We start from the raw sequence: 24,730 nt of genomic DNA, 5'->3' as shown, positions 1-24,730 counted from the left end.
TCATCTCAGCCTCCTGGTCTGAGAAACTTTAAAAACCAACTTAGTCTCCAAGTTCTGGCACATCTCCAGGGGGAAAATCGCGATGCTACATAAGACAAATCTCCTTGGTGGCTGAGGCGGGAGGTTGGGCAGGGTGCTTGGTGTGGAGTTTGGTGGTGAATATATAAGCTTATTATTTCTCTTTGATATAATTTTGTAAGAGGTTTTCATCGGAAAATTACAATGAACTGGAATTATACAACAATAAGGAGCTGGAGGAGAGGGAGACAGAAATCGTACTTAGAGCTTGCAGAGTCTGTTGGTATAGACAGTGCCTGGAAGGCGTTCGAATCCCATTCTGCTCCCGTTCCCTTCACCAACAGCTCAGATCACATTGAGCTTTAGTACCAGGTGGATCTTCTCACCCTTCATCTGGTTTAAAATGAGCTCCTTGTAGCGCACTGTGATGCTATTTGCTTCTGTGGCTATTTCTGTGGCTTGCAATAGCCAGGTCTGTTTGACCTTTACCCTGGTCCTTTGGCAACCATTCTGACTAGATCCCTGGGAGGACTTACACATCAGCCCACAGTTGACTCATAGCAGTCTCTTGTTTTACCACGCTGTTTCTGACTCAGAGTCTTTGACGTTCTTGTTTTCCTCATGACTGCCCCTTTCTCTGTTTCCTTTGACTTATAAGAAACCTGCCCCCCAACCAGACATTAAAGAAGGCTCACCATAACATCCCCTCGAGGCTGCATGCCCACCTTTAAGATGGATATGTTTGCTGGTCCTGAGTTTTCCCACCTCAGAGCTATGGAGGTTTCTTGTTTCCTTACCCCAGTGAAAGGTAGAGGACAGGGAAGAAACTGAAAATTTCAAATGAAACAAGAGATGGAGAGACACAGATGTCAAAGGAAACTCTAAGACCCCTTGCCTGTTCTCTTGGGATTGAGTGACTCCCTGCAGAGAGAGGTGTAGGCAGCCCCAGTGAGGATGAAATAACTGGTCTAGAGGAAGGACTGACTGACCTGATGGCAAAGTTCAACAATGAGTCTACAGCAAGAACTCCACAGATATTTATTGGCTTCTCTGTGTCAGGTCCTGTCATACAAACCCCCATTTAATCCTGACAGCTGCTTTATTGGAAGGAATTAAGAAAGAGAATCTCTCCTGCCAAAGGTTAAGGCCAGAGTGAAGCCCAAAGGCAAGGTCAGCCTCACTGATTCCAAAGATCCCCCCTTTGTCTCTTCAGTCTCTACCCTGTCATCTCCACTCTGCATGAGATACTCTCCTCTGATTTGCACACAGCCTGCCTGGTTTATAGCTGGGCAAAGCCGTTTTGTTTTTATTAAGAAAGATGTTCTCCAGTTTAAGGGAAGGTGTATGCGACAGTTCTATTGGAGCCTGGTTGTCACCAGCCCACATTTGAGCATTACGGAGCCATCATAATTCAAAGCACTACTGGCTGGGTAATTCACTTCATTAACGGCGTTGCCTGAATAAAACACAAAACAAATTAGAAATAAACAAATGCTTGGAAGTATGATAATGACATTTGAATATTGAAGGAAATGTTGCTCGAGAAAGGAGAGGTGGAAAGGAAGAAGTGGGGAAGGAAATTATATCGGGACTCATAGAGTGTTTGTTTTATCAAGTGTATCATCATCATCATCATCATCATCATCATTTGTGTGTGTGTGTGTGTGTGTGTGTGTGTGTGTGTGATGATGATGTGTCATGCTTACATGCTGTGAAGGTCAGACAACTTGTAGGAATCTGTTCTTTTCACCCGCATGAAATCAGGTCACGGGGCTTGGAGCCACGGTGCTGGCCCTCAGTGAGATTTTGTGAGCCCGTGGGTAACCCACAGCCAGTATGTTCAGGAAGCATGTTCCTCTATGAAGTATTGTTGAGTTAGCCATGAGTCTATCTTGCTTATCTCTTTACCCTCATGCCTTCTCTGTTACCTCTCAGGCTCAGTGTATCAAGAAGTCCTGTCTGTCTCGACTCCAGAAAAGATCTCGGATGTGTTTTCTTGTCTCTCTCCTAGTGGATCCGGACACAGTGTGTTTACAGTGTGTAGATGACCTTCCCGGTGTCCACGGGTCAGTTACTTAACATGCCTGTGTACATGAAATTTGGTATTTCAGAGATTCAGTTGAACCACATGAATGAATTCATGGAGGTCATTATATACATGAGTCCTTTGTCCTGATGCTGATTTTTGGTTTGCCTCTGTTCCACCTTGGATTTTCTGAGTTCATAAAAGCAAATAGTGAGGCTGGTATAGCAGAATGGTTGCAGCAATCATTGGCCAGATCCACCTATGCCCTTTATGGAGAAAATATTAATTTCCTGTATCTCTAGACTTCTTACCCAAGACAGCTCTTTAAAAAAAGCTATTTACATAGAATGCTTAAAACCACTTATTTATTATAAATACTAACCTGAAAATACAAAAAAGAAAAAATGGAAATACAACACCTTCAGTGTGGATTCACTTTACAGTGTAATTCAGTTTCACTTTACAGTGTAATTTTGAAAATTTAGATCCATCAGACGTAACAATATCAATTTCCTTTCCCAGGGAGAAATTCAATAATGGACTAAAAGCCAGGCTTCATTTCGATACACCCTTATCAATTAAATCTGATTTTTATTAATAACATCTTACACGGTTTGATATTAAATCAATTCTTTTCCAATCTCTTTCCTGAAACAGCACATATCTGGACGAGAAGACACCCGAGACTGCAGAGAAATGCAAAGGCCTGAAATATAGCTTGGACTCTTTAGCTAACAAAACGAGACGGTAAGTTTCCCTCTCCACATTTAGTTTTAAATAAGTGTTTTGTATTCAAAGCATCGCAAAGCATATCTGAAATGGTTTGGAAAATAAGGCTGGGCTCTCTTCAGGCTTGATTTGGCTCTGAGAATGTCCCCCCAGTTGTGGAAGACGGAGCACGGATACAGTGCAGAGCAAGGCCATACTGGGCTAAAGAACTCAGACTCTCTGTCCTAGAGCCACATTTATTATGTGCCTCTATGTGTCCTGGCTAAAATTTAAAGCCTGCACACCCTCCTGAAGATCTGATGTGTGTTTGAGGAATTATCCTAGGAAAATGCTCTGTCCACAAAATTTTGCTTTGGACTTCAGGTTAATGGCTTACCTCTGGCCCCAGCTATGGCTCACCTATCACTCACTGACAGGAGTTAACAATCTCATAGTTTCCAATGATCTCCTACCTCCTCTTCTTCAAACTAGGGAGAGGGCAAGCCAACATGTCTACACTCTATGTATGGAAGAGGTGTTCGGTGGCCCGAAGTTTTGATATCTGGTGCACTGCTTGGATTGTAGCTGGAGAAACCTATTAAAACGGGATCGAGGCTCTACCTGTGAAGCGTGGAGCTGTGCTGTGTTTGTTAGCTCCCTGAAGGGGGTTGGGCATGTATCTCAAGTTGTGGGGACTTATTTAACACACACAGGGCCTGAGGTTCAATCCCAGGACTGCCAAAAAGAAAAAGGGTGTGTGTGGGGAGTTGGGGGAGTGTGAGAGAATCTTCTGAAAGGAAGTGTTCTAAATTGCATTTGCTGCAGGCTTGGCTGAGAATAGGAGAAACTGGCAATAGGCAAGAGACAGAGCTCATTTCCTCTGTTCAAGAGAGACTGACCCAGGGTCCTTCTTCCTTCTCTGTGCTTTACTTCAGTGCTTTATGCTAATACCCCCTTCTCAAGTTTCAACTGTGAAAATGGGGCTGACAGAGGAAGGGATTAAGCAGGTAATGAACTTTCTCTTTCAGGGTGTGTGGGAGGTTGACCTGAGAGGAGAAACCAAGGTGTAGGTGGACTGGTCCAGCCTGTTTTGCAACTGTAGCTTGGGACAAGTCGGTTTAGGGCTTTAGTTAGATGCTTTGAGCTCCCTAGCAGGCTGCGCTTCCTGACTAAGACAGCTAAGTGCTCCCTGGCATGCAGGAGGCAGGTACCCTTGGAGAATGTTCTGCAGGCTGGGCACTTAATGCAACTGGGAGGTGTTTCACAATGGAGCCAGCTATGTGAAGACTCTCATGCAGCTCACGTAGAAATATCATGGACTGTTTCAGACTCAGTCCATCTTGGGAAGGCAGGATCAACATGGCAGCTCTCGATATCCCATGCCTCTCTCTGTTTTGTCTGAGCCTCCTGACTACCCGGACCCTTGAAATCACTGGGAAGCATAAGAATGTAATGTGAGCTCTGGTTTGAGTAAATCCAGTTGGACAGCCTAATTCTGCCCAACAGATGGACTAGTAGGGATGGATCTTATTTTTCTTCAGATCCAGACGACTAGTGCTAGGTTTGCCGGAGAAACCTCCTGTACCACGTGGCCCCCATGGCCACACCCAATGCTCTATTCCTGCTTCTAGTCCTTTATAGCTCCCCAGTTTTTGACTGCCTTTGTTCAGAATGGTGAGCCTACCCAGACTTCCTCTGCACACTCTAGAGTCTTTTACTATTTACTTGTTGGATTTGAGCACGAGGGAACCTGCGTAAGGGATCAAAAAGAGTGAGGGAGAAAAAGAAATGTCCTCCACACAACCATTCTGGGTTTCCAGGTTAACTGAAACACATCCTTCGCAAAAAAGATGAATATGAGTTTATGATTATCTGTCTGTCTGTCTGTCATCTATCTATCTATCTATCTATCTATCTATCTATCTATCTATCTATCTACCTTTTCCTCCCTCCGTCCTTCCCTCTCCATTGCCTTCTTTCTCTCGTTCTCTCTTTTGTTAGTGGTCCCTATAATCTGCCCTCACTCTTGAGAACAGTCCTGTAGATGGATTGGACAGATGTGCCAACACTTCTCACCTGCACAGTCCACTCACTGGACTCAAAATGGCTCCTGCATTGTTGGTGCCATTTCTCATCCGTTTCGATCCTGTCTGTGGCTGTTACAGGGCTTTGCTTTAGCTTTTCCAGAGAGGCACTCCATTCTAAACCTCTTGTAGCTCCCTTCACACATGAGACACGTGACATCAAGAAACATGACAGTTGACCGTGGAAAACGATACTCTTCGCTTAGCATGCCCTGCAGAAATCTGTCAATTCCTTCCGCCAAACACATGCCAGCATGTGGCCTTGCCTCTGGCTGACCTTCTTGCTGATGTTGTCCATGTTTCCTCCTTAAAGTCTTCAACAGAAGGACGGTCAGTTTCCGCACATCCTGGCAAGGTACTGAGTCAGCATGGCAGTCAGCATGGCGAAATTCTCTAATGTTCTGACCTGAGGTGGGACAGCTGACAATGCTTGGTGTGCAGGGACAGACAGTTAACTGCAGTACACTAATGAGAATGTCCAAGCACATGCTCTCCTAGGCATTTTCTCAGCCTTGTCCTGTTGTTTGGGGTTTGATGGTGAGACCTTTCTTCCCCTGTTCTTCTAGGGCTTGCCTTCCCATTACACAAACAATTTTTGATTAGCTCATATAATTAGCCTGTACTAGTATTCTGTGCAGGGAAGGTCTAGAGAGAGCAGGCACAAATGGCCCACTGCTAGGAAAAGTGTTATTCTGGCACACGGGAGACTAATTTTTTCAGTTGTATTGTCTATTGTCAAGAATTGTGAGTTCTACAACCAGGGAACAATTAGGAAACTTGCAGGGGACAATTGGGAAAGCCATTCAGTGTATGGTGATAAAAAAAGAAAAAAGCAATTTCATTTTCTTAGAAATAATTATTTAGCCCTATTTTTGTCATGGTCTGTTAAAGACTTAGAATTTTCTCTTTCATCGGGTGATTTGTCCCTTTCAGGTTGCTAAAATAGGATTTAGGAGACAGAGTTACAGTGGGAGGGAAATAGCACTCTTTTTTATTTCTGCCTAGTGTTGACTACATTTTTGAATAAAAGAACAATTAAGCAGTAGAATTAGGCCAATCAGTAGAATGAGTCTTATGTGTGGCAATTTTCTTTCTCTCTCTTTGTCTCTCTCTCCTGTGTGTGTGCATGTGTGTGTGTATCTATCTGCCTCTGTCTCTCTTTTTTTCTCTGTTTCCCTGTCTGTCTCTCTGTCTGTCTGTCTGTCTGTCTGTCTCCCTCTATGCGTGTGTGTGTCTGTCTGTCTGTCTTGCATATGCTCAGTAATGAGGTTGTGTCTACATGTGCATGCATGGGTGTGTTTGTCCATGGAGGCCAGAGGTTGATGTTGAATGTCTTGTAAATCCCTCTCCATTTTCAGTCCTCAACAAGGTCTTTTCACTGAGCCTGAAGCTCATTGACATTGCTAGCCAATTTGTTTGGTCGCAGTGCTTCAAGGCTATCTGTCTCCTCCTCTCCTTGCAACTGGGTTCAGACATACAATGCCTCTCTTGCCTTTTAGGCACATTTTTGGGACCAGTCACACTGTGGCCCTCATGCTTACACAGTAGACACTTTACCTTCATCCCCCACCTCCAAGATTCTTTATTCTCTGTTTAAAACCTTGATCTCCAAGGTGAGAAGTGTCTTTGTCTTAGTTCTGTCTCTGGTGCTTTCCATGAATTAGGCACTCCTAATTCCATAAACATTTATGGAAATTCCATGAACATTTAGGGAATAAGGAAGTGAAATCATTTATTTCTTAAGTCTGCAAAAATACTTTCTGTTCCATATAATCTGTAAGTATTAAAAATTATCATCAATTCCTAAGTTTTAGCTCTTCTGATGCCAATTTTTTTTATGTGACTCCTTCTGTCATTTTTGGGCTTGTGGTTTTCTGGGGTTGCTTTTCTAACTGACCCTTTGCCCCTGACTGGCTCCCCAGGCTTCTTCAGTGTAAGCCTCTTCACTAGGTTGTTACTCTGCTGTTCTTAAACTGTATTAAAAGTGCAATCTTATCATTTTTTTTGCCCATTTCTCATTATGGCAAACTTACTATTTACAGTTTTTGCTTGTATGTTTAGAAAAACATTTGTATGGATATCCAAGTTGACCACTACTTCAGACAAATGAAGTCACTTACCTCAGAGCAGTTGCTTCAAAGGTGCTGGTGAGGGGGAGCCTTCCTTGTACCTCCTCTTGGTTTCTCTGACTCTTTTGTGATTAGTCAGGTTTTATTTGCTGTAATCGGCAACAAAGACAAATCAGCTTATGAAGAGAAAGGTATTTTCTGGGGCTAGAATCCTCGATACTTTTGTATGTGATCAGATGGATATGAAGCTCTTAGGCCTCTGGTGCGAAGGAAGCATGCTGTGGTATGCTCACCACGTGGCTAGAATGCAAACCCAAGAGAAATCCCACAATCCTCTTCAAAGGCTCACCTCCAATAACTGAAAGCTTCTTACCAAGCTTTACCTCAGAGTTCCCACCATCTCTCAACAGGGGCAAATGGGAGCAAGCCTTTCACACATGACTTGAGGGACAGTTAACACTCAGATGCTAACAATTTCTGAACAATCTCTTTAGGAGTTCAGGACTTCATTCCCAAATTAGAGTTATGATATTTAGTCTCTACTCTTTGGTCAGAATGATGAACTGCCCTAGTGAAGTCTCCCAAAAATCAACGTCTGAGTGCAAAATTCCTGTCCACACACTGCTCAGTGAACCTCCCTGATGACGTAACTTCCTCGGGTGCATTCCCTGCTGAATTCTGACTCAGTGGTTCTGATGGTCACCTCTAACAGTCAGTGCCCTGGGAAGACAAACTGAAATCCCGTACTCTACACAGTTTACAGATGATTCCAACCATACTCACACCCTGCTGACTGCTTTGAGTCAGTAGACTGTGACTGCTGTTGATGTGGCCTTGGTGTTTGGGATACAGGGTCTTTCTGGGCAGCTCTTTTCAGCCAAAAATTTGAGGCTGTGGAAAGAGAATACTGTCAGTTGAGGTCACCCAGGCATCCCTACTCCAGATGTATTTAATAGCTCTACCATTCCGATTGTTCTATTAATTGTGGGCCTTGTCTTAGTTGGGTTTCTATTGCAGCAATGACACACGATGACCACAAGCAAGTTGGAGACAAAGGGGTTTATTTGGTTTACACTTCCATATCACTGTTTATCTTTGAAGGAAGTCAGGACAAGAACTCAAACAGGAAAGGAACCCGGAGGCAGGAGCTGATGCAGAGGCCATGGAGGGATGCCGCTTACTGGCTTGCTCAACATGGCTTACTCAGTCTGCTTTCTTATAGAACCCAGGACAACACATCAAGGGATGACACTGCCTACAATGGGCTGGACCCTCTCCTGCCAATCACTCATTAAGAAAATGTCCTATAGTCTTGCCTGAAGCCCGATAATATGGAGACATTTTCTTAACTGAGGTTCCCTTCTCTCAGATGACTAGCCGACATAAAACTAGTCAGCACAGGCTCCTTAAATCGTCTCTTCAAATGAAAAGATATAGTTCTTTTATGTAACAGCTTAGGTGGAGAATGTAGCTGGTTGATAGAGTGCTTGTCTAGCATGCCCGAGAAGCTCTAGGTTTCATCCTCATAGCACATAAAATTGTAAGTGGTAATGGTAATCCCAGCCCTTGGAGGCAGAATTGTGAGAACGAAAAGTTCAAGGTTCTTCTCAGCTCCACATGAAGTTTGAGGCCTGGCTTAGAGGCCTTGTCTCAAAAGACAAATAAAACAAAGCCAAAACAGTAACAACAACAACAACAACAACACACACACACACACACACACACACACACACACACACACACACACATACCAAGCTGGAGAGATGGATAAGTGCTTAAGAACACTGTCTGCTCTTCCAGCAAGTCCTGGTTCAATCCCAAGCAAACACATGGTAACTCACAACTATTTGTAACTCAGTCCTAGAGGGTTCGATCCAATACCCTCATCCGCCCTCCACAAGCACATATGAGGAACACAGACATACATGCAGGGAAAATACCCACATGCATAAAGTAATAAAATAAAATAAGATTTTAAGGCAAAGAAAAAGTGTAACAGTGATCTTGTACATCTTAGAATCCTTGAGTCTTTTATATAGTGTCTCTACTAAGAGGATCAGAGGTCTTCTTCTTCAGAAGTAAGTGTAAGCCCTTCCCCTGTAACTTTCTGCAAAATCATTAAAGCGTGAAAGGCCCACTTTGTATTCAGACAGTTTTCCTGGGTCAGGTACAATGCTCAGAACTGCTTGGGAACCTCTGTCTGGCACTTTTGGTCTGTGACCGTTCCACAGACTACTTAGTATAGATACGTTACCGTCGCACGCCGTTTTGTTTTCAATTACAACAGAATTTCCTGAAAGATATATTCTTCGTGGGGCAGCATAAAGGTGCTCCTTAAGTAGGCCCTGCATTGCAGGTGACATGTGAAGTGGATTGAAGACTGCCCCTAAAACGTTGTCATTCTTTATTACCCTGGAGAGAACAGCATGACCTGAATTACTGTGTGAGAAGAGATGGTGTAAATTACAGCAGATCAGCCAGAGTGTGAGCATTTCACTTGACAGCCTGCTAACAGAGCAAGGATTTCTAAACCTCAAGTTGCCTTGTAGGAAGAAAGGGTTTTAGCCATTTGCAAGAGTTTTGGGGCTAGAATTATAAACGACATGTGTCCTTTCAACTTTAAAGTTGCTTCTGAAGGTGACATGCACACTTTTGGCTCTCTGTTCTTCTACCTTTCACGCTGGTCCTTTCTGGTCAGCAGTCAAGGATCCCAAGTTCTAACATGTCTTCTGGTCATTGGTGAAGAGAACGGAGTCAGAAAACAGAAAGTGAAGACCAAGAAGCTTATCAATGACCAGAATATAAACACGTATCTTAAGAGGCTGGAGAGACAGCTGACTGGTTAAGAGTGCTTGCTGCTCCTTCAGAGGACCCAAATTTGGTTCCCAGTACCCATGCTGGGCAGCTTACAGTGGCTTGTCACTCCAGTTCCAAAAGATCTAATGCCCTCTTTTGGCTTCTCTTTAGGTACCTGCACACATGCACAGATGCTCTCAAAACAGGATCCATACTTCACAAATCTCCCAGAAGCCAAAGCAAGGGATGCTTCTACTGACAGCAGCATTTATGTTGGGAGGCATGTGGGCTGGTATTGACTTCTGTGACATTTTTCTGCACTTTCAGCAAAGCACAGTTCTCCAACTCTATTCACAGGGTGTTTGGTGACACACTGCATCTTCATGAGGACAAGAACACAAACAACCACAACTCAAGAGCTTGAGGCAACCATTTCTTAAGCTCTTCTAATTCATATGCAGTGTTTGGTTGTAGTACATTTGTTTATTGTTTGATGAAATCTGATTTTCTAAGGTTAAAAAGAACAGAAAAAAATGGGATTGTGACTTATCAGCTGACCTAGTCAGGAAGGGTAAAAATAAGATTCATATCCTCCAGGCCTCTGTGTGTGTGTGTGTGGGGGGGGGTTCTGATGTTGAAAGATAACCACCGTAACATCAAGTCCCTTAATCAATCGTCAGTCACAGTTGTTTCCTGTCACTTCCACAATGCAAACTGTCTTGTTTTAAATATTTGTTTCAAAAGAAAATGGAATAACTGACTTTATAGTTAAGGTTGATTGTGTATTCACATCTGTCACTTGATAAAAGCCTTTAGTGGAAAGACTAGAACAATAGAAATAATTACACGTAAAGTCACTGAGAAATAATTAGAACTAAAATAGCTACAAAAGAAACAAAACTAACTTTATTTTTCAAAATCTTCCACTGTATCACTTATGTACTACTTTTGATAGACAGACCTCTAAGATAGTCACAAATGTCATCTTAGTGACACCTGCCCAGTTCTCAGTACCTGCCAACCATGGAACCAGTTAGTTAGCGCAAGACCGGATGGGTGACTTTCTAGGCTGTGGCCTCTGCCTTGCTGCCCTGTTGATTGTCTGGTGAGATAGAAGTTGGCTGCCATGCCATGAAGACTTGGGATAAGGGTCCTCATGCAAGGACCTGCCACCTACTACCAAGGAATAACATCATCTTATCAGCCATGTGAGAGAGATGTGTGGCAATGGATCCTTCAGTTCGAACAAAAACCTAATGAAAGGCAATGCATGGCCACTCAGCTAAGCTGCTCACAAATCTCTCATCTGGGCAATCATAGATGCTTATTATATCATTTATTTATTCATCTTTTTTTCAAGATAGGGTTCCTTTGTGTTGCCTTAGTTATCCTAGAACTAGTTCTAGCTCTGTAGATCAGGCTAGCCTTGAACTCACAGAGATCTACCTACTACTGCTTCCCCAGTGCTGGGACTAAAGGCATGCGCCACCACCACTTGGCTTTATTATTTTAAATGACTAAGCTTTGTATTGATTGACCACATATTCATAAACAACCAGTTAATGTCTCAACTCATAACGATGTATCATTATATTTTCATCATAAGGACAAAAGTTATTATGACTATGGTCAACAGCAATGATTACCACAGCTTCCTATTCTGGGGCTCCATTACCGACTAGCTATTTTAATGCTTGCAGTCATTCTCCAGAGTAGATTTTATTATTGCAAACCCACGAATGTGACCAGTGAGCTCCAAGTGCTTCTTTGGCTAGCAGACCATCAGCTAGTTACTGTGGCTTAGCAAGGATTGGTTTGTGTAGGTTTTTTTTTCTTAACATGTCTACGGGGCCACTCATAGCCAGCAGGCTCATAACTCACGAACGTTAACAGAGAAAGGCATTTCATTTCATAATGCAAAGACACTCAGAAGTGATGGATCTCAACATGCTTTATTCATCCATTTCCTCTTTCATACTTCTTTCGCTCATGTTTCTATAATGCAACTACATTGCTATGGTATTAACTACCTTGGTACAGTATTAGCTACATTGTTACAGTTTTGTTGCATGGAGTTGCTTTTATTGCTACTTGGGTAATCAAGTGCCTTCTCTTGGTTAGAACATGGGGGTTTGTCAATTATCACAATGGTTCAGAATTAATATTTGGAATTATGTTTGAATCGTCTATTACATTTTCATGTCAGAGACATGTAGCCAAGATCATGTTTCTGGTTTTATTGCAGGCGCGTGGAGAGATGTTTTCAGTCTGTATCCTGTTAGTATGCCTTCTGTTCACTTGGGGGCTTTCTCATAATGAATGTGGTTAAGAGCTCTCGAATAAGGAGCGTGTCTGTACAGACTTCGTTTTTGATTGCGGTGCTCAGTATCGAATCCAGAGTCTTAGACTGGTAATCTACCACTTAACCACAGTTCACAGTACATTAAGATAGTTCACTTGTTAAACATATTTGCAGCACATTGGTGCAGATTTCTCTTCATTTGCCTTCACTTTGGACGCTCAGTGGGTCCTGCGATGGGTGTGGTAGATCACTTCTTTTAACCCAGCATGCAGGAAGCAGAGACAGGCAAATCTATGACTTCCAGTCCAGCGTGGTCTATAGGAAGAAATTTAGGCAAGCCGGGGATGTATAGTGAGACCCTATCTCAAAAACAAACCAAATCAAACAAATAAACAATCAAAAACTACCATCATCAAAATCACCAAGACCAGCCAGCCAACCAACCAACCAGAACCAAAACAGAACAAGACAAAACCATAAACAAAAGCAGAACAAACCCAGCCACGTTCTCCACTGATCTGAACTTCCGCTACTCTCCAGTCACCTTTGCCCTCAATCTTATTTCTAGCTCCTCTGTCCTGGCACTGCCTCAGATTTATCACCTTAGAATCATTCTCAGCCCTTCTCTTCTTATTTGACTTGCCGTTCAGACTTCGTGGCCACCACCACATCACATCCAGAAACCAAAGGCTTCTTATCACCACGCCCACTATGGTCCAAATCTTCCTCCCTCCTTTAATTATTCTGTCGTTTACTTTTTCCACCCTTAGGGATTCTTAACAAATCTAATATTTAAAAAAAGTCATAAAACACACACAGCAAACATATAAATAGCAGCCTCAAATATAACCACATAATGCCACTCCATTTGAATGGAGCAGAGATAGTCAAACTGGGATTAAAGGACACCATACGACTTTCTGTTGTCTATGAGAGATACACATGAAACAGACAAAGCAACAGATGATGTCATCCTAACAGTTCTAATGTCATCGAACTTCACCTCGTTTGGAGACCAGATCTCCTAATGTAGCTCCAGATAGGCACAAACCAGTAATCTCCCTGCCCACGCTATCTGACTGTTGTGTTCAGAACCACACTCACTGCAAAACAGTCTTTTCAAACAATATAAACTAATGAATGGAGACAAGGATTTCATAGTGGCCGAAAGACCACTCTCTCATGATTATATGATAATTACAAATATGCATCTAATCGCAGAGCATTAAAGTATATAAAGCAGAATGTTGGCTGCGTAGCTCTGAGTATGGGACTTGCCTAGCACGGTGAGGGTGTATGTTAATGCTTAGCATTAAAGGCACGTGGCAGAAGGTAATTCAACCAGAGTAAGTGGAGCTGGACATTGTGACTGATGTCTGTAATATTAACACCTTCGAGGCTGAGGTGGTGGTGAGTTTCTGGGAGTTTGAAGCCAGCCTGTGTTGGATAGTAAATTCTAGGACACTGCCTCAGAACTGCGCCTCTCTCTGTTGCCGATAGAAAGACTCTGATGCCTTACTTTCACCGGTGCATGGGTAAGTCAAAGGGAAAGGCATGCTCAAAGAACACCATAAACCAACCAGGTTGAGTAGATACCTGTGAATCCCCAACCACAACCAGATGTACCTCCTCAAAATCACCGGGAACAGTGCTGGGTCACTAAAAAAGACCAACAGATTTCAAACAGAAACAATATTGAGTGTACCAGCTAATCCTAGTATAATGAGATTTAAAATCAATAGCAGAAAAAGATGATTTTTAGAAATTCACAAATATGTGAAAGTTAAACAACACTTTTCTTAATGCCCAATGCACCCAAGAGGAAATCAATACAGAAACAAACCATATTTGACACGAATGGAAATGAAGGCAATAATCCAATTTATAGAAAGGAAGAAATGACAGGCAAAGGAGCAAGGGTTTCTCTTGGAGGTTGATACAAGCACTGTAAACTTATAACATTTTTAATATATTATGTGAATATAATAAAACCTCAACTGATACACTTGAATGGCTGAATCACATCTGCAAGTTATACCTCAGTAAAGCGGTTAGCATTAAAGTCTTACTATGCCTACATTCACCTGGGGATTTTGTTTTAGCACAGCTGCTGGTTGTAGACCTGGGGTAAGGGCTGAGGTTCTGAACTTCCAACAAGTCTGTGCTGTGTGATGGCAGATTGGTAGTCTGAGTGACAGACATTCAGTGAGGCCCATGACACAAGTTCTTCTTTCTGACCTCATCTACTGACATTTTTGGTAAATGTCACCTTGACTATCTTGGCTGTACTTGTTCACTTTTCCTTCTTCTCTTTGCCTAGAATGTCCTCCTCATAGTCACATCCCATAGTATACACAAAGCCTGACCATTTCCTTTAAATCTCCCTTCAACCCTTACCTCTTCAAGAGCTTTCCTGGTCACTCTGCAACAGTTGTACTTTTTTTTTTTTTGACTATCGTCTTTCTTGTTTGTTTGTTTTTTTCTTCAAACCACTTAGTGTATACAAAAACTTCCCATGATACTAATCCCTGTGTTAGCAGGATTTACTGTAGCCATCTCCTATTACAATACAAACATTAAGAGAGCATGGAATTTTTTTTTTTGGTTCTTTTTTTCGGAGCTGGGGATCGAACCCAGGGCCTTGCGCTTCCTAGGTAAGCGCTCTACCACTGAGCTAAATCCCCAGCCCCGGAATTTTTTTTTATGTTTCGTTTCTTGTATTATTGATGCACAGAACAGTGACTAATCCACAGCAAGTGCCCAGCAAATATTTATCCAACAAATATTTGAAAATAAAATGGTAAGTTCTGTGGGTGTATAGATATATGTTGAGATAGATGATGGGACAGGCACAGGAGGGTAGGGTCACCTCTGCTGGGGTGACTCAGATGAATGTGAAAGACAAAGGGTTCACACATGGATGAAAGGTCTTAACTGAATACCGCAACCGCTCTGGCCCCTTGACTCTTGTAGCTCACATTTCCTACACAATGGTGCTCAAAGGACAGGAAACACTGTATTTGATTGGTTCTCTCTGACTGTTTGCAATAGATAAGATGTTTCTACCGTTTGACATGGTGAGATCCCTAGCAGCTGGTTTCGGCTCCTGATATCCACTCATACATATATCTGTAAATTCCTTTCTTCAAGTTTGAAAAGTAGGGCATCATTTTTTCTGTCTTCCAAAATCTGATAGTAGTCCTGGTTTCAAGAGCAAATATGAAAATCTTAGATTGGCTGCTCATACTTTGTTTCTTCTTCTTATCCCGGTGATGTATTTGCACGTTGCAGATATCTGTGCAGAAGGAACTCTTTCCAGATACTGAAGATTACACTTTGTTTCCTTCTGTGAGGCTCTGAGCTATTTTTACATTGTATCAAAAAATTTTTTCCACTGAAGCAGACTTCAGTTATTCCTAAGTAATACTGAGAAATACCACCGAGGATAGGCTTGGATTCCTCTTCTGGAATCTTTGTTTCCCAGGCATTCAGGGGTGGTCTCTGTTATTCTACCATTTATACAACTCCTGGAGGCTGGGCTCTGGAGATCAAACATAGGCCCTCACGTTTGGGTACCAAACACTTTACATACCAGTCATGTTTCTAGCCCCACAGGTCTTATTCCATGCAGAACTGAGCTCCGGGTAATGCTTGCGAATGATTTTGAGCCATAGAGCGTCCCACGGAAGCTGACATGAGAGTGCTGAGTTGTCCCTACCCATTTCAGTGGCCAGGGTAGGCTGGCCTGACACGTGAAGAGACACTCTAAGAAATTAGATGAGAGTCACAGATGAGTGAACAGGACTAATAAATGAATAGCCTCAGGATAACTTCAAGGCACCTAATAAGTGCCCAATAAATATTTAATGCTTCAATTAATTACCAACAAATTAATTTTAAAGGCCCAATTTTATCTTAATTGACATAAAACTAGTCACAGCATGTGGGTATTCATCTTCAAAAAGACGTTTCTTGAAAAAAATACTGAGACATTTAATATGATATTTATTTATATCATTTACTGTTATTTATAACGTGTCTCATTTTGAGTATTATTAATGATGGCCTAAGTAGGTAGTATTTATTCTATTGAAATAACTTGCTGCATTATTTAGTGTGATTTATTGTGTGTCTCGGGACCAGAAAATGTTTCTGATGAGATTAATTTTCAGTTTCATTGTAAAGTAGATGAGATGCGGCATGATATATTAGAAAGAGAGCTGAAATGTAAGTCCAAAGACACGAGCTTAATTCTCAGCTCACCCACTTACAATGTAATATTGAGCAAGCTGTTTGCCTGCACAGACGTCGGAGCTGTGTTTTCTGTAAAAATCCAAGCCATAGAGCTGCTTCTCAAGACTTGAGCGAGGATTTCTACTTTTTCCAAAACTGAAAACCCACTCTAAAGTCACGGACAGTTTCACGGAGCTTCTTCCTCAGCAAAATGAGATACGCTGTGATTGGCATCTTTCACGAGTAAGCTGACTTGGAGCCAGCCCCAATTTAGCAAGAGGTATGCATTCACAAAGAACAAAACGTTTTCAACACTGTCTAGGTTGGGTTTTTACTGTTGTGAAGAGACGCCAAGACCACGGCAACTATTGTAAGGGAAGACATTTAGTTGGGACGAGCTTGCAGTTTGGAGGTCATCATGGCACAATGGCACGCAGGCAGACATGGTGCCGCAGAGGTTCCACATCTGGATCCTCAGGTAGCAGGAATGGCGTGACACTGGGCATGGCCTGGACATTTGAAATCTCAAACTCCACCCCAGGGACCCATAGGTTTCTGTCATACCTTTATTTTAGTAATAAACGGTACCCCGATAGGGAGGCAGGAGTGATTTAAAACGGTTCTCAGATCGCCTTTTTAATAAAACCAAGTAAAAACTGTAATTAACTCAAGAGAGTTTACACCACATCTTAGTGGACACAAAATCACAAGCTGCCGGTTGTTTAATAGCCTGTTCAGTCCTAAAGGTTAAATAAGCCCATATATACTACCTCCAGTTAGTGAGAGACCATGAGCCTGGGGAAAAAGGCTGCCCATGTTCACCCTACACCAACAATGAGCCTCAAGAAAGATCATTTACCAGCAAGTCCAAATGCCAGAGCAGCTGGTAAAGATGTCATGAGCTGAATGGGGATTGTCCCCCATAGGCTTGCATGTTTGGTCCCTGGGTGGTATCACTGCTTGTGGGAAGTTTTGGACCCTTCAGGACAGGGTCTCTGGTTAGCAGAAGTGGGTACATCTATGGGGGCATTGGGAGAAGGTATAGTTTGGGTTCCTTACTATGTCTTCTTGCTTCTGGGTTTGTTGAGATCTGTACAAGCTGCTCTACCACACATTTCTGCTGTCATGAATGCTTTGCTGTCCTCTGTGGCATAATGGACTAGTTCTCTCTGAAACCATTAGCAAAAATAAACACTTTCTCCTGTAAGTGGTTCTGGCTAGGTATTTTGTCATATTGAAAAAGCATTCAGTGTTTTCTCCCATGGCTAGAAGTTAGATCCCTACCACAGGGGAGCAGAAATGACGCCTCCGTTTTCTGTGTGAAGAGATGAGCAAATCCTATAGTAGTTGTTTGAAGTTCCAAAAGGAAGCTAAATTCAGTCAACACACAAGAGACTTATGGATCAGACAAGTCAGTGAAAGTCAGTACTGGGACGTTATTCAGTAGAAGCCATGAAGTATTAGACAAGGAAATGTTGCTTTGAGCTTCTACAGAGTAGCTGAGGGCTTTGTGGCATTTTACGTTTGTGTCCCTAAGACATACTGATGCTCTCATCGCCTCAGGAAACAAGTGTTTGATTACGCATTTTAAAAAAATAAAATAAAATAGGGATGTGAGAAGGGCCGTTAAGAAACATTGGTCAAGGTCCTCCAAAAATTCATGAGAGCCAGCACTAGCTGTCCAGGGAACTCTAAAACCTTATCATTTTAAAATATATTCCAAATTCATGATAAAATTCTGAATTGTAGATATTTGATCCAGAACAAGGTCTGGTAGAGCCCTGTTTATTTCTATCTATTGTCCTAGGAAAAAAAAAAGTTCTTTTTTTTTTTTTTCTTTTTTTTTTTTTTATTAACTTGAGTATTTCTTATATACATTTCGAGTGTTATTCCCTTTCCCGGTTTCCGGGCAAACATCCCCCTCCCCCCTCCCCTTCCTTATGGGTGTTCCCCTCCCAACCCTCCCACCATTGCCGCCCTCCCCCCATAGACTAGTTCACTGGGGGTTCAGTCTTAGCAGGACCCAGGGCTTCCCCTTCCACTGGTGCTCTTACTAGTATATTCATTGCTACCTATGGGGTCAGAGTCCAGGGTCAGTCCATGTATAGTCTTTAGGTAGTGGCTTAGTCCCTGGAGGCTCTGGTTGCTTGGCATTGTTGTACTTTTGGGGTCTCGAGCCCCTTCAAGCTCTTCCAGTTCTTTCTCTGATTCCTTCAATAGGGGACCTATTCTCAGTTCAGTGGTTTGCTGCTGGCATTCGCCTCTGTATTTGCTGTATTCTGGCTGTGTCTCTCAGGAGCGATCTACATCCGGCTCCTGTCGGTCTGCACTTCTTTGCTTCATCCATCTAGTCCAATTGGGTGGCTGTATATGTATGGGCCAAATGTGGGACAGGCTCTGAATGGGTGTTCCTTCAGTCTCTGTTTTAATCTTTGCCTCTCCCTTCCCTGCCAAGGGTATTCTTTTTCCTCATTTAAAGAAGGAGTGAAGCATTCACATTTTGATCATCCGTCTTGAGTTTCGTTTGTTCTAGGGATCTAGGGTAATTCAAGCATTTGGGCTAATAGCCACTTATCAATGAGTGCATACCATGTATGTCTTTCTGTGATTGGGTTAGTTCACTCAGGATGATATTTTCCAGTTCCAACCATTTGCCTACGAATTTCATAAACTCGTTGTTTTTGATAGCTGAGTAATATTCCATTGTGTAGATGTACCACATTTTCTGTATCCATTCCTCTGTTGAAGGGCATCTGGGTTCTTTCCATTTTCTGGCTATTATAAATAAGGCTGCAATGAACATAGTGGAGCACGTGTCTCTTTTATATGTTGAGGCATCTTTTGGGTATATGCCCAAGAGAGGTATAGCTGGATCCTCAGGCAGTTCAATGTCCAATTTTCTGAGGAACCTCCAGACTGATTTCCAGAATGGTTTTACCAGTCTGCAATCCCACCAACAATGGAGGAGTGTTCCTCTTTCTCCACATCCTCGCCAGCATCTGCTGTCACCTGAGTTTTTGATCTTAGCCAATCGCACTGGTGTGAGGTGAAATCTCAGGGTTGTTTTGATTTGCATTTCCCTTATGACTAAAGATTTTGAACATTTCTTTAGGTGTTTCTCAGCCATTCGGCATTCCTCAGCTGTGAATTCTTTGTTTAGCTCTGAACCCCATTTTTTAATAGGGTTATTTGTTTCCCTGCGGTCTAACTTCTTGAGTTCTTTGTATATTTTGGATATAAGGCCTCTATCTGTTGTAGGGTTGGTAAAGATCTTTTCCCAATCTGTTGGTTGCCGTTTTGTCCTAACCACAGTGTCCTTTGCCTTACAGAAGCTTTGCAGTTTTATGAGATCCCATTTGTCAATTCTTGATCTTAGAGCATAAGCCATTGGTGTTTTGTTCAGGAAATTTTTTCCAGTGCCCATGTGTTCCAGATGCTTCCCTAGTTTTTCTTCTATTAGTTTGAGTGTGTCTGGTTTGATGTGGAGGTCCTTGATCCACTTGGACTTAAGCTTTGTACAGGGTGATAAGCATGGATCGATCTGCATTCTTCTACATGTTGCCCTCCAGTTGAACCAGCACCATTTGCTGAAAATGCTATCTTTTTTCCAATGGATGGTTTTGGCTCCTTTGTCAAAAATCAAGTGACCATAGGTGTGTGGGTTCATTTCTGGGTCTTCAATTCTATTCCATTGGTCTATCTGTCTGTCTCTGTACCAATACCATGCAGTTTTTATCACTATTGCTCTGTAATACTGCTTGAGTTCAGGGATAGTGATTCCCCCTGAAGTCCTTTTATTGTTGAGGATAGTTTTAGCTATCCTGGGTTTTTTGTTATTCCAGATGAATTTGCAGATTGTTCTGTCTAACTCTTTGAAGAATTGGATTGGTATTTTGATGGGGATTGCATTGAATCTGTAGATCGCTTTTGGTAAAATGGCCATTTTTACTATATTAATCCTGCCAATCCATGAGCATGGGAGATCTTTCCATCTTCTGAGGTCTTCTTCAATTTCTTTCTTCAGTGTCTTGAAGTTCTTATTGTACAGATCTTTTACTTGCTTGGTTAAAGTCACACCGAGGTACTTTATATTATTTGGGTCTATTATGAAGGGTGTCATTTCCCTAATTTCTTTCTCGGCTTGTTTCTCTTTTGTATAGAGGAAGGCAACTGATTTATTTGAGTTAATTTTATACCCAGCCACTTTGCTGAAGTTGTTTATCAGCTTTAGTAGTTCTCTGGTGGAACTTTTGGGATCACTTAAATATACTATCATATCATCTGCAAATAGTGATATTTTGACCTCTTCTTTTCCGATCTGTATCCCTTTGATCTCCTTTTGTTGTCTGATTGCTCTGGCTAGAACTTCAAGAACTATATTGAATAAGTAGGGAGAGAGTGGGCAGCCTTGTCTAGTCCCTGATTTTAGTGGGATTGCTTCAAGTTTCTCTCCATTTAGTTTAATGTTAGCAACTGGTTTGCTGTATATGGCTTTTACTATGTTTAGGTATGGGCCTTGAATTCCTATTCTTTCCAGGACTTTTATCATGAAGGGGTGTTGAATTTTGTCAAATGCTTTCTCAGCATCTAATGAAATGATCATGTGGTTCTGTTCTTTCAGTTTGTTTATATAATGGATCACGTTGATGGTTTTCCGTATATTAAACCATCCCTGCATGCCTGGGATGAAGCCTACTTGATCATGGTGGATGATTGTTTTGATGTGCTCTTGAATTCGGTTTGCCAGAATTTTATTGAGTATTTTTGCGTCGATATTCATAAGGGAAATTGGTCTGAAGTTCTCTTTCTTTGTTGTGTCTTTGTGTGGTTTAGGTATAAGAGTAATTGTAGCTTCGTAGAAGGAATTTGGTAGGGCTCCATCTGTTTCAATTTTGTGGAATAGTTTGGATAATATTGGTATGAGGTCTTCTATGAAGGTTTGATAGAATTCTGCACTAAACCCATCTGGACCTGGGCTCTTTTTGGTTGGGAGACCTTTAATGACTGCTTCTATTTCCTTAGGAGTTATGGGGTTGTTTAACTGGTTTATCTGTTCCTGATTTAACTTTGATACCTGGTATCTGTCTAGGAAATTGTCCATTTCCTGAAGATTTTCAAATTTTGTTGAATATAGGTTTTTATAGTAAGATCTGATGATTTTTTGAATTTCCTCTGAATCTGTAGTTATGTCTCCCTTTTCATTTCTGATTTTGTTAATTTGGACGCACTCTCTGTGTCCTCTCGTTAGTCTGGCTAAGGGTTTATCTATCTTGTTGATTTTCTCAAAGAACCAACTTTTGGTCCTGTTGATTCTTTCTATGGCCCTTTTTGTTTCTACTTGGTTGATTTCAGCTCTGAGTTTGATTATTTCCTGCCTTCTACTCCTCCTGGGTGTATTTGTTTCTTTTTGTTCTAGAGCTTTTAGGTGTGCTGTCAAGCTGCTGACATATGCTCTTTCCTGTTTCTTTCTGCAGGCACTCAGCGCTATGAGTTTTCCTCTTAGCACAGCTTTCATTGTGTCCCATAAGTTTGAGTATGTTGTATCCTCATTTTCATTAAATTCTAAAAAGTTTTTAATTTCTTTCTTTATTTCTTCCTTGACCAGGTTATCATTGAGTAGAGCATTGTTCAATTTCCACGTATATGTGGGCATTCTTCCCTTATTGTTATTGAAGACCAGTTTTAGGCCGTGGTGGTCTGATAGCACGCATGGGATTATTTCTATCTTTTTGTACCTGTTGAGGCCCGTTTTTTGACCAATTATATGGTCAATTTTGGAGAAAGTACCATGAGGAGCTGAGAAGAAGGTATATCCTTTTGCTTTAGGATAGAATGTTCTATAAATATCCGTTAAGTCCATTTGGCTCATGACTTCTCTTAGTCTGTCGACATCACTGTTTAATTTCTGTTTCCATGATCTGTCCATTGATGAGAGTGGGGTGTTAAAATCTCCCACTATTATTGTGTGAGGTGCAATGTGTGTTTTGAGCTTTAGTAAGGTTTCTTTTACGTATGTAGGTGCCCTTGTATTTGGGGCATAGATATTTAGGATTGAGAGTTCATCTTGGTGGATCTTTCCTTTGATGAATATGAAGTGTCCTTCCTTATCTTTTTTGATGACTTTTAGTTGGAAATTGATTTTATTTGATATTAGAATGGCTACTCCAGCTTGCTTCTTCTGACCATTTGCTTGGAAAGTTGTTTTCCAGCCTTTCACTCTGAGGTAGTGTCTGTCTTTGTCTCTGAGGTGTGTTTCCTGTAGGCAGCAGAATGCAGGGTCCTCGTTGCGTATCCAGTTTGTTAATCTATGTCTTTTTATTGGGGAGTTGAGGCCATTGATATTGAGAGATATTAAGGAATAGTGATTATTGCTTCCCGTTATATTCATATTTGGATGTAAGGTTATGTTTGTGTGCTTTCATTCTCTTTGTTTTGTTGCCAAGACGATTAGTTTCTTGCTTCTTCTAGGGTATAGCTTGCCTCCTTATGTTGGGCTTTACCCTTTATTATCCTTTGTAGTGCTGGATTTGTAGAAAGATATTGTGTAAATTTGGTTTTGTCATGGAATATCTTGGTTTCTCCATCAATGTTAATTGAGAGTTTTGCTGGATACAGTAACCTGGGCTGGCATTTGTGTTCTCTTAGGGTCTGTATGACATCAGTCCAGGATCTTCTGGCCTTCATAGTTTCTGGCGAGAAGTCTGGTGTGATTCTGATAGGTCTCCCTTTATATGTTACTTGACCTTTTTCCCTTACTGCTTTTAATATTCTTTCTTTATTTTGTGCGTTTGGTGTTTTGACAATTATGTGACGGGAGGTGTTTCTTTTCTGGTCCAATCTATTTGGAGTTCTGTAGGCTTCTTGTATGCCTATGGGTATCTCTTTTTTTAGGTTAGGGAAGTTTTCTTCTATGATTTTGTTGAAGATATTTACTGGTCCTTTGAGCTGGGAGTCTTCACTCTCTTCTATACCTATTATCCTTAGGTTTGATCTTCTCATTGAGTCCTGGATTTCCTGTATGTTTTGGACCAGTAGCTTTTTCCGCTTTACATTATCTTTGACAGTTGAGTCAATGATTTCTATGGAATCTTCTGCTCCTGAGATTCTCTCTTCCATCTCTTGTATTCTGTTGGTGAAGCTTGTATCTACAGCTCCTTGTCTCTTCTTTTGGTTTTCTATATCCAGGGTTGTTTCCATGTGTTCTTTCTTGATTGCTTCTATTTCCATTTTTAATTCCTTCATCTGTTTGATTGTGTTTTCCTGGAATTCTTTCAGGGATTTTTGCCATTCCTCTTTGTAGGCTTCTACTTGTTTATTAATGATTTCCTGTGTTTCCCTAAGTGTGTTCATGTCTTTCTTGAAGTCCTCCAGCATCATGATCAAATATGATTTTGAAACTAGATTTTGCTTTTCTGGTGTGTTTGGATATTCCATGTTTGTTTTGGTGGGAGAATTGGGCTCCGATGATGGCATGTAGTCTTGGTTTCTGTTGCTTGGGTTCCTGCGCTTGCCTCTCGCCATCAGATTATCTCTAGTGTTACTTTGTTCTGCTATTTCTGACAGTGGCTAGACTGTCCTATAAGCCTGTGTGTCAGGAGTGCTGTAGACCTGTTTTCCTCTCTTTCAGTCAGTTATGGGGACAGAGTGTTCTGCTTTCGGGCGTCTAGTTTTTCCTCTCTACAGGTCTTCAGCTGTTCCTGTGGGCCTGTGTCTTGAGTTCACCAGGCAGCTTTCTTGCAGCAGAAAATTTGGTCTTACCTGTGGTCCCGAGGCTCAGGTTTGCTCGTGGGGTGCTGCCCAGGGGCTCTCTGCAGCGGCAGCAACCAGGAAGACCTGTGCCGCCCCTTCCGGGAGCTTCAGTGCACCAGGGTTCCAGATGGTCTTTGGCTTTTTCCTCTGGCGTCCGAGATGTGTGTGCAGGGAGCAGTCTCTTCTGGTTTCCCAGGCTTGTCTGCCTCTCTGAAGGTTTAGCTCTCCCTCCCACGGGATTTGGGTGCAGAGAACTGTTTATCCGGTCTGTTTCTTTCAGGATCCGGCGGTGTCTCAGGCGCAGAAGTCCTGCCGCTCCTGGGCCCTCCCCCACGGGAGCCCAGAGGCCTTATACAGTTTCCTCTTGGGCCAGGGATGTGGGCAGGGGTGAGCAGTGTTGGTGGTCTCTTCTGCTCTGCAGCCTCAGGAGTGCCCACCTGACCAGACGGTTGGGTCTCTCTCTCACCGGGTCTGGGCAAAAAAAAAACAGTTCTTAACATTTTTATTTAACATTATTGAGCATATGGTATTTGTGGACATGTATGGACACACAAATCATGGCATGCATGTGGAATCAGAGGAGAACTTCATGGAATCGTTTCTCTCCTTCCACCTTTCATGTATTCTGGGGAACAAACTCAGGTCACCAGGCTTGTAAAACAAGTGCCTTTACCCACTGAGCCATCTCTCCAGGTACCGCAGAATATAACTGTAGGGCAATTATGAGCACCATAAAGGCTTTTAA

General features: G+C 42.0%; 1 protein-coding gene across 4 annotated transcripts in view; it reads left to right on the top strand.

The window, feature by feature from the left end:
- Positions 1 to 24,730, top strand: part of St8sia6 (ST8 alpha-N-acetyl-neuraminide alpha-2,8-sialyltransferase 6) — a 198,105-nt gene that overhangs the window by 118,337 nt on the left and 55,038 nt on the right. For 3 of the 4 annotated variants that reach the window (XM_063276253.1, XM_039095558.2, NM_213624.2), the window contains one exon: positions 2,702 to 2,791. In XM_063276253.1, the coding sequence (XP_063132323.1) occupies positions 2,702 to 2,791 (90 nt within the window). Of the gene's footprint in view, positions 1 to 1,722; positions 2,085 to 2,701; positions 2,792 to 24,730 lie in introns of those variants that run through there. The other variant, XM_039095557.2, reaches the window with a different exon arrangement.

This window comes from Rattus norvegicus, chromosome 17 (assembly GCF_036323735.1).
Source record: "Rattus norvegicus strain BN/NHsdMcwi chromosome 17, GRCr8, whole genome shotgun sequence".
Classification (NCBI taxonomy): domain Eukaryota; kingdom Metazoa; phylum Chordata; class Mammalia; order Rodentia; family Muridae; genus Rattus; species Rattus norvegicus.
Note: the sequence above shows the minus strand (reverse complement) of the source record. Positions and strands in the feature narration are given on the sequence as shown.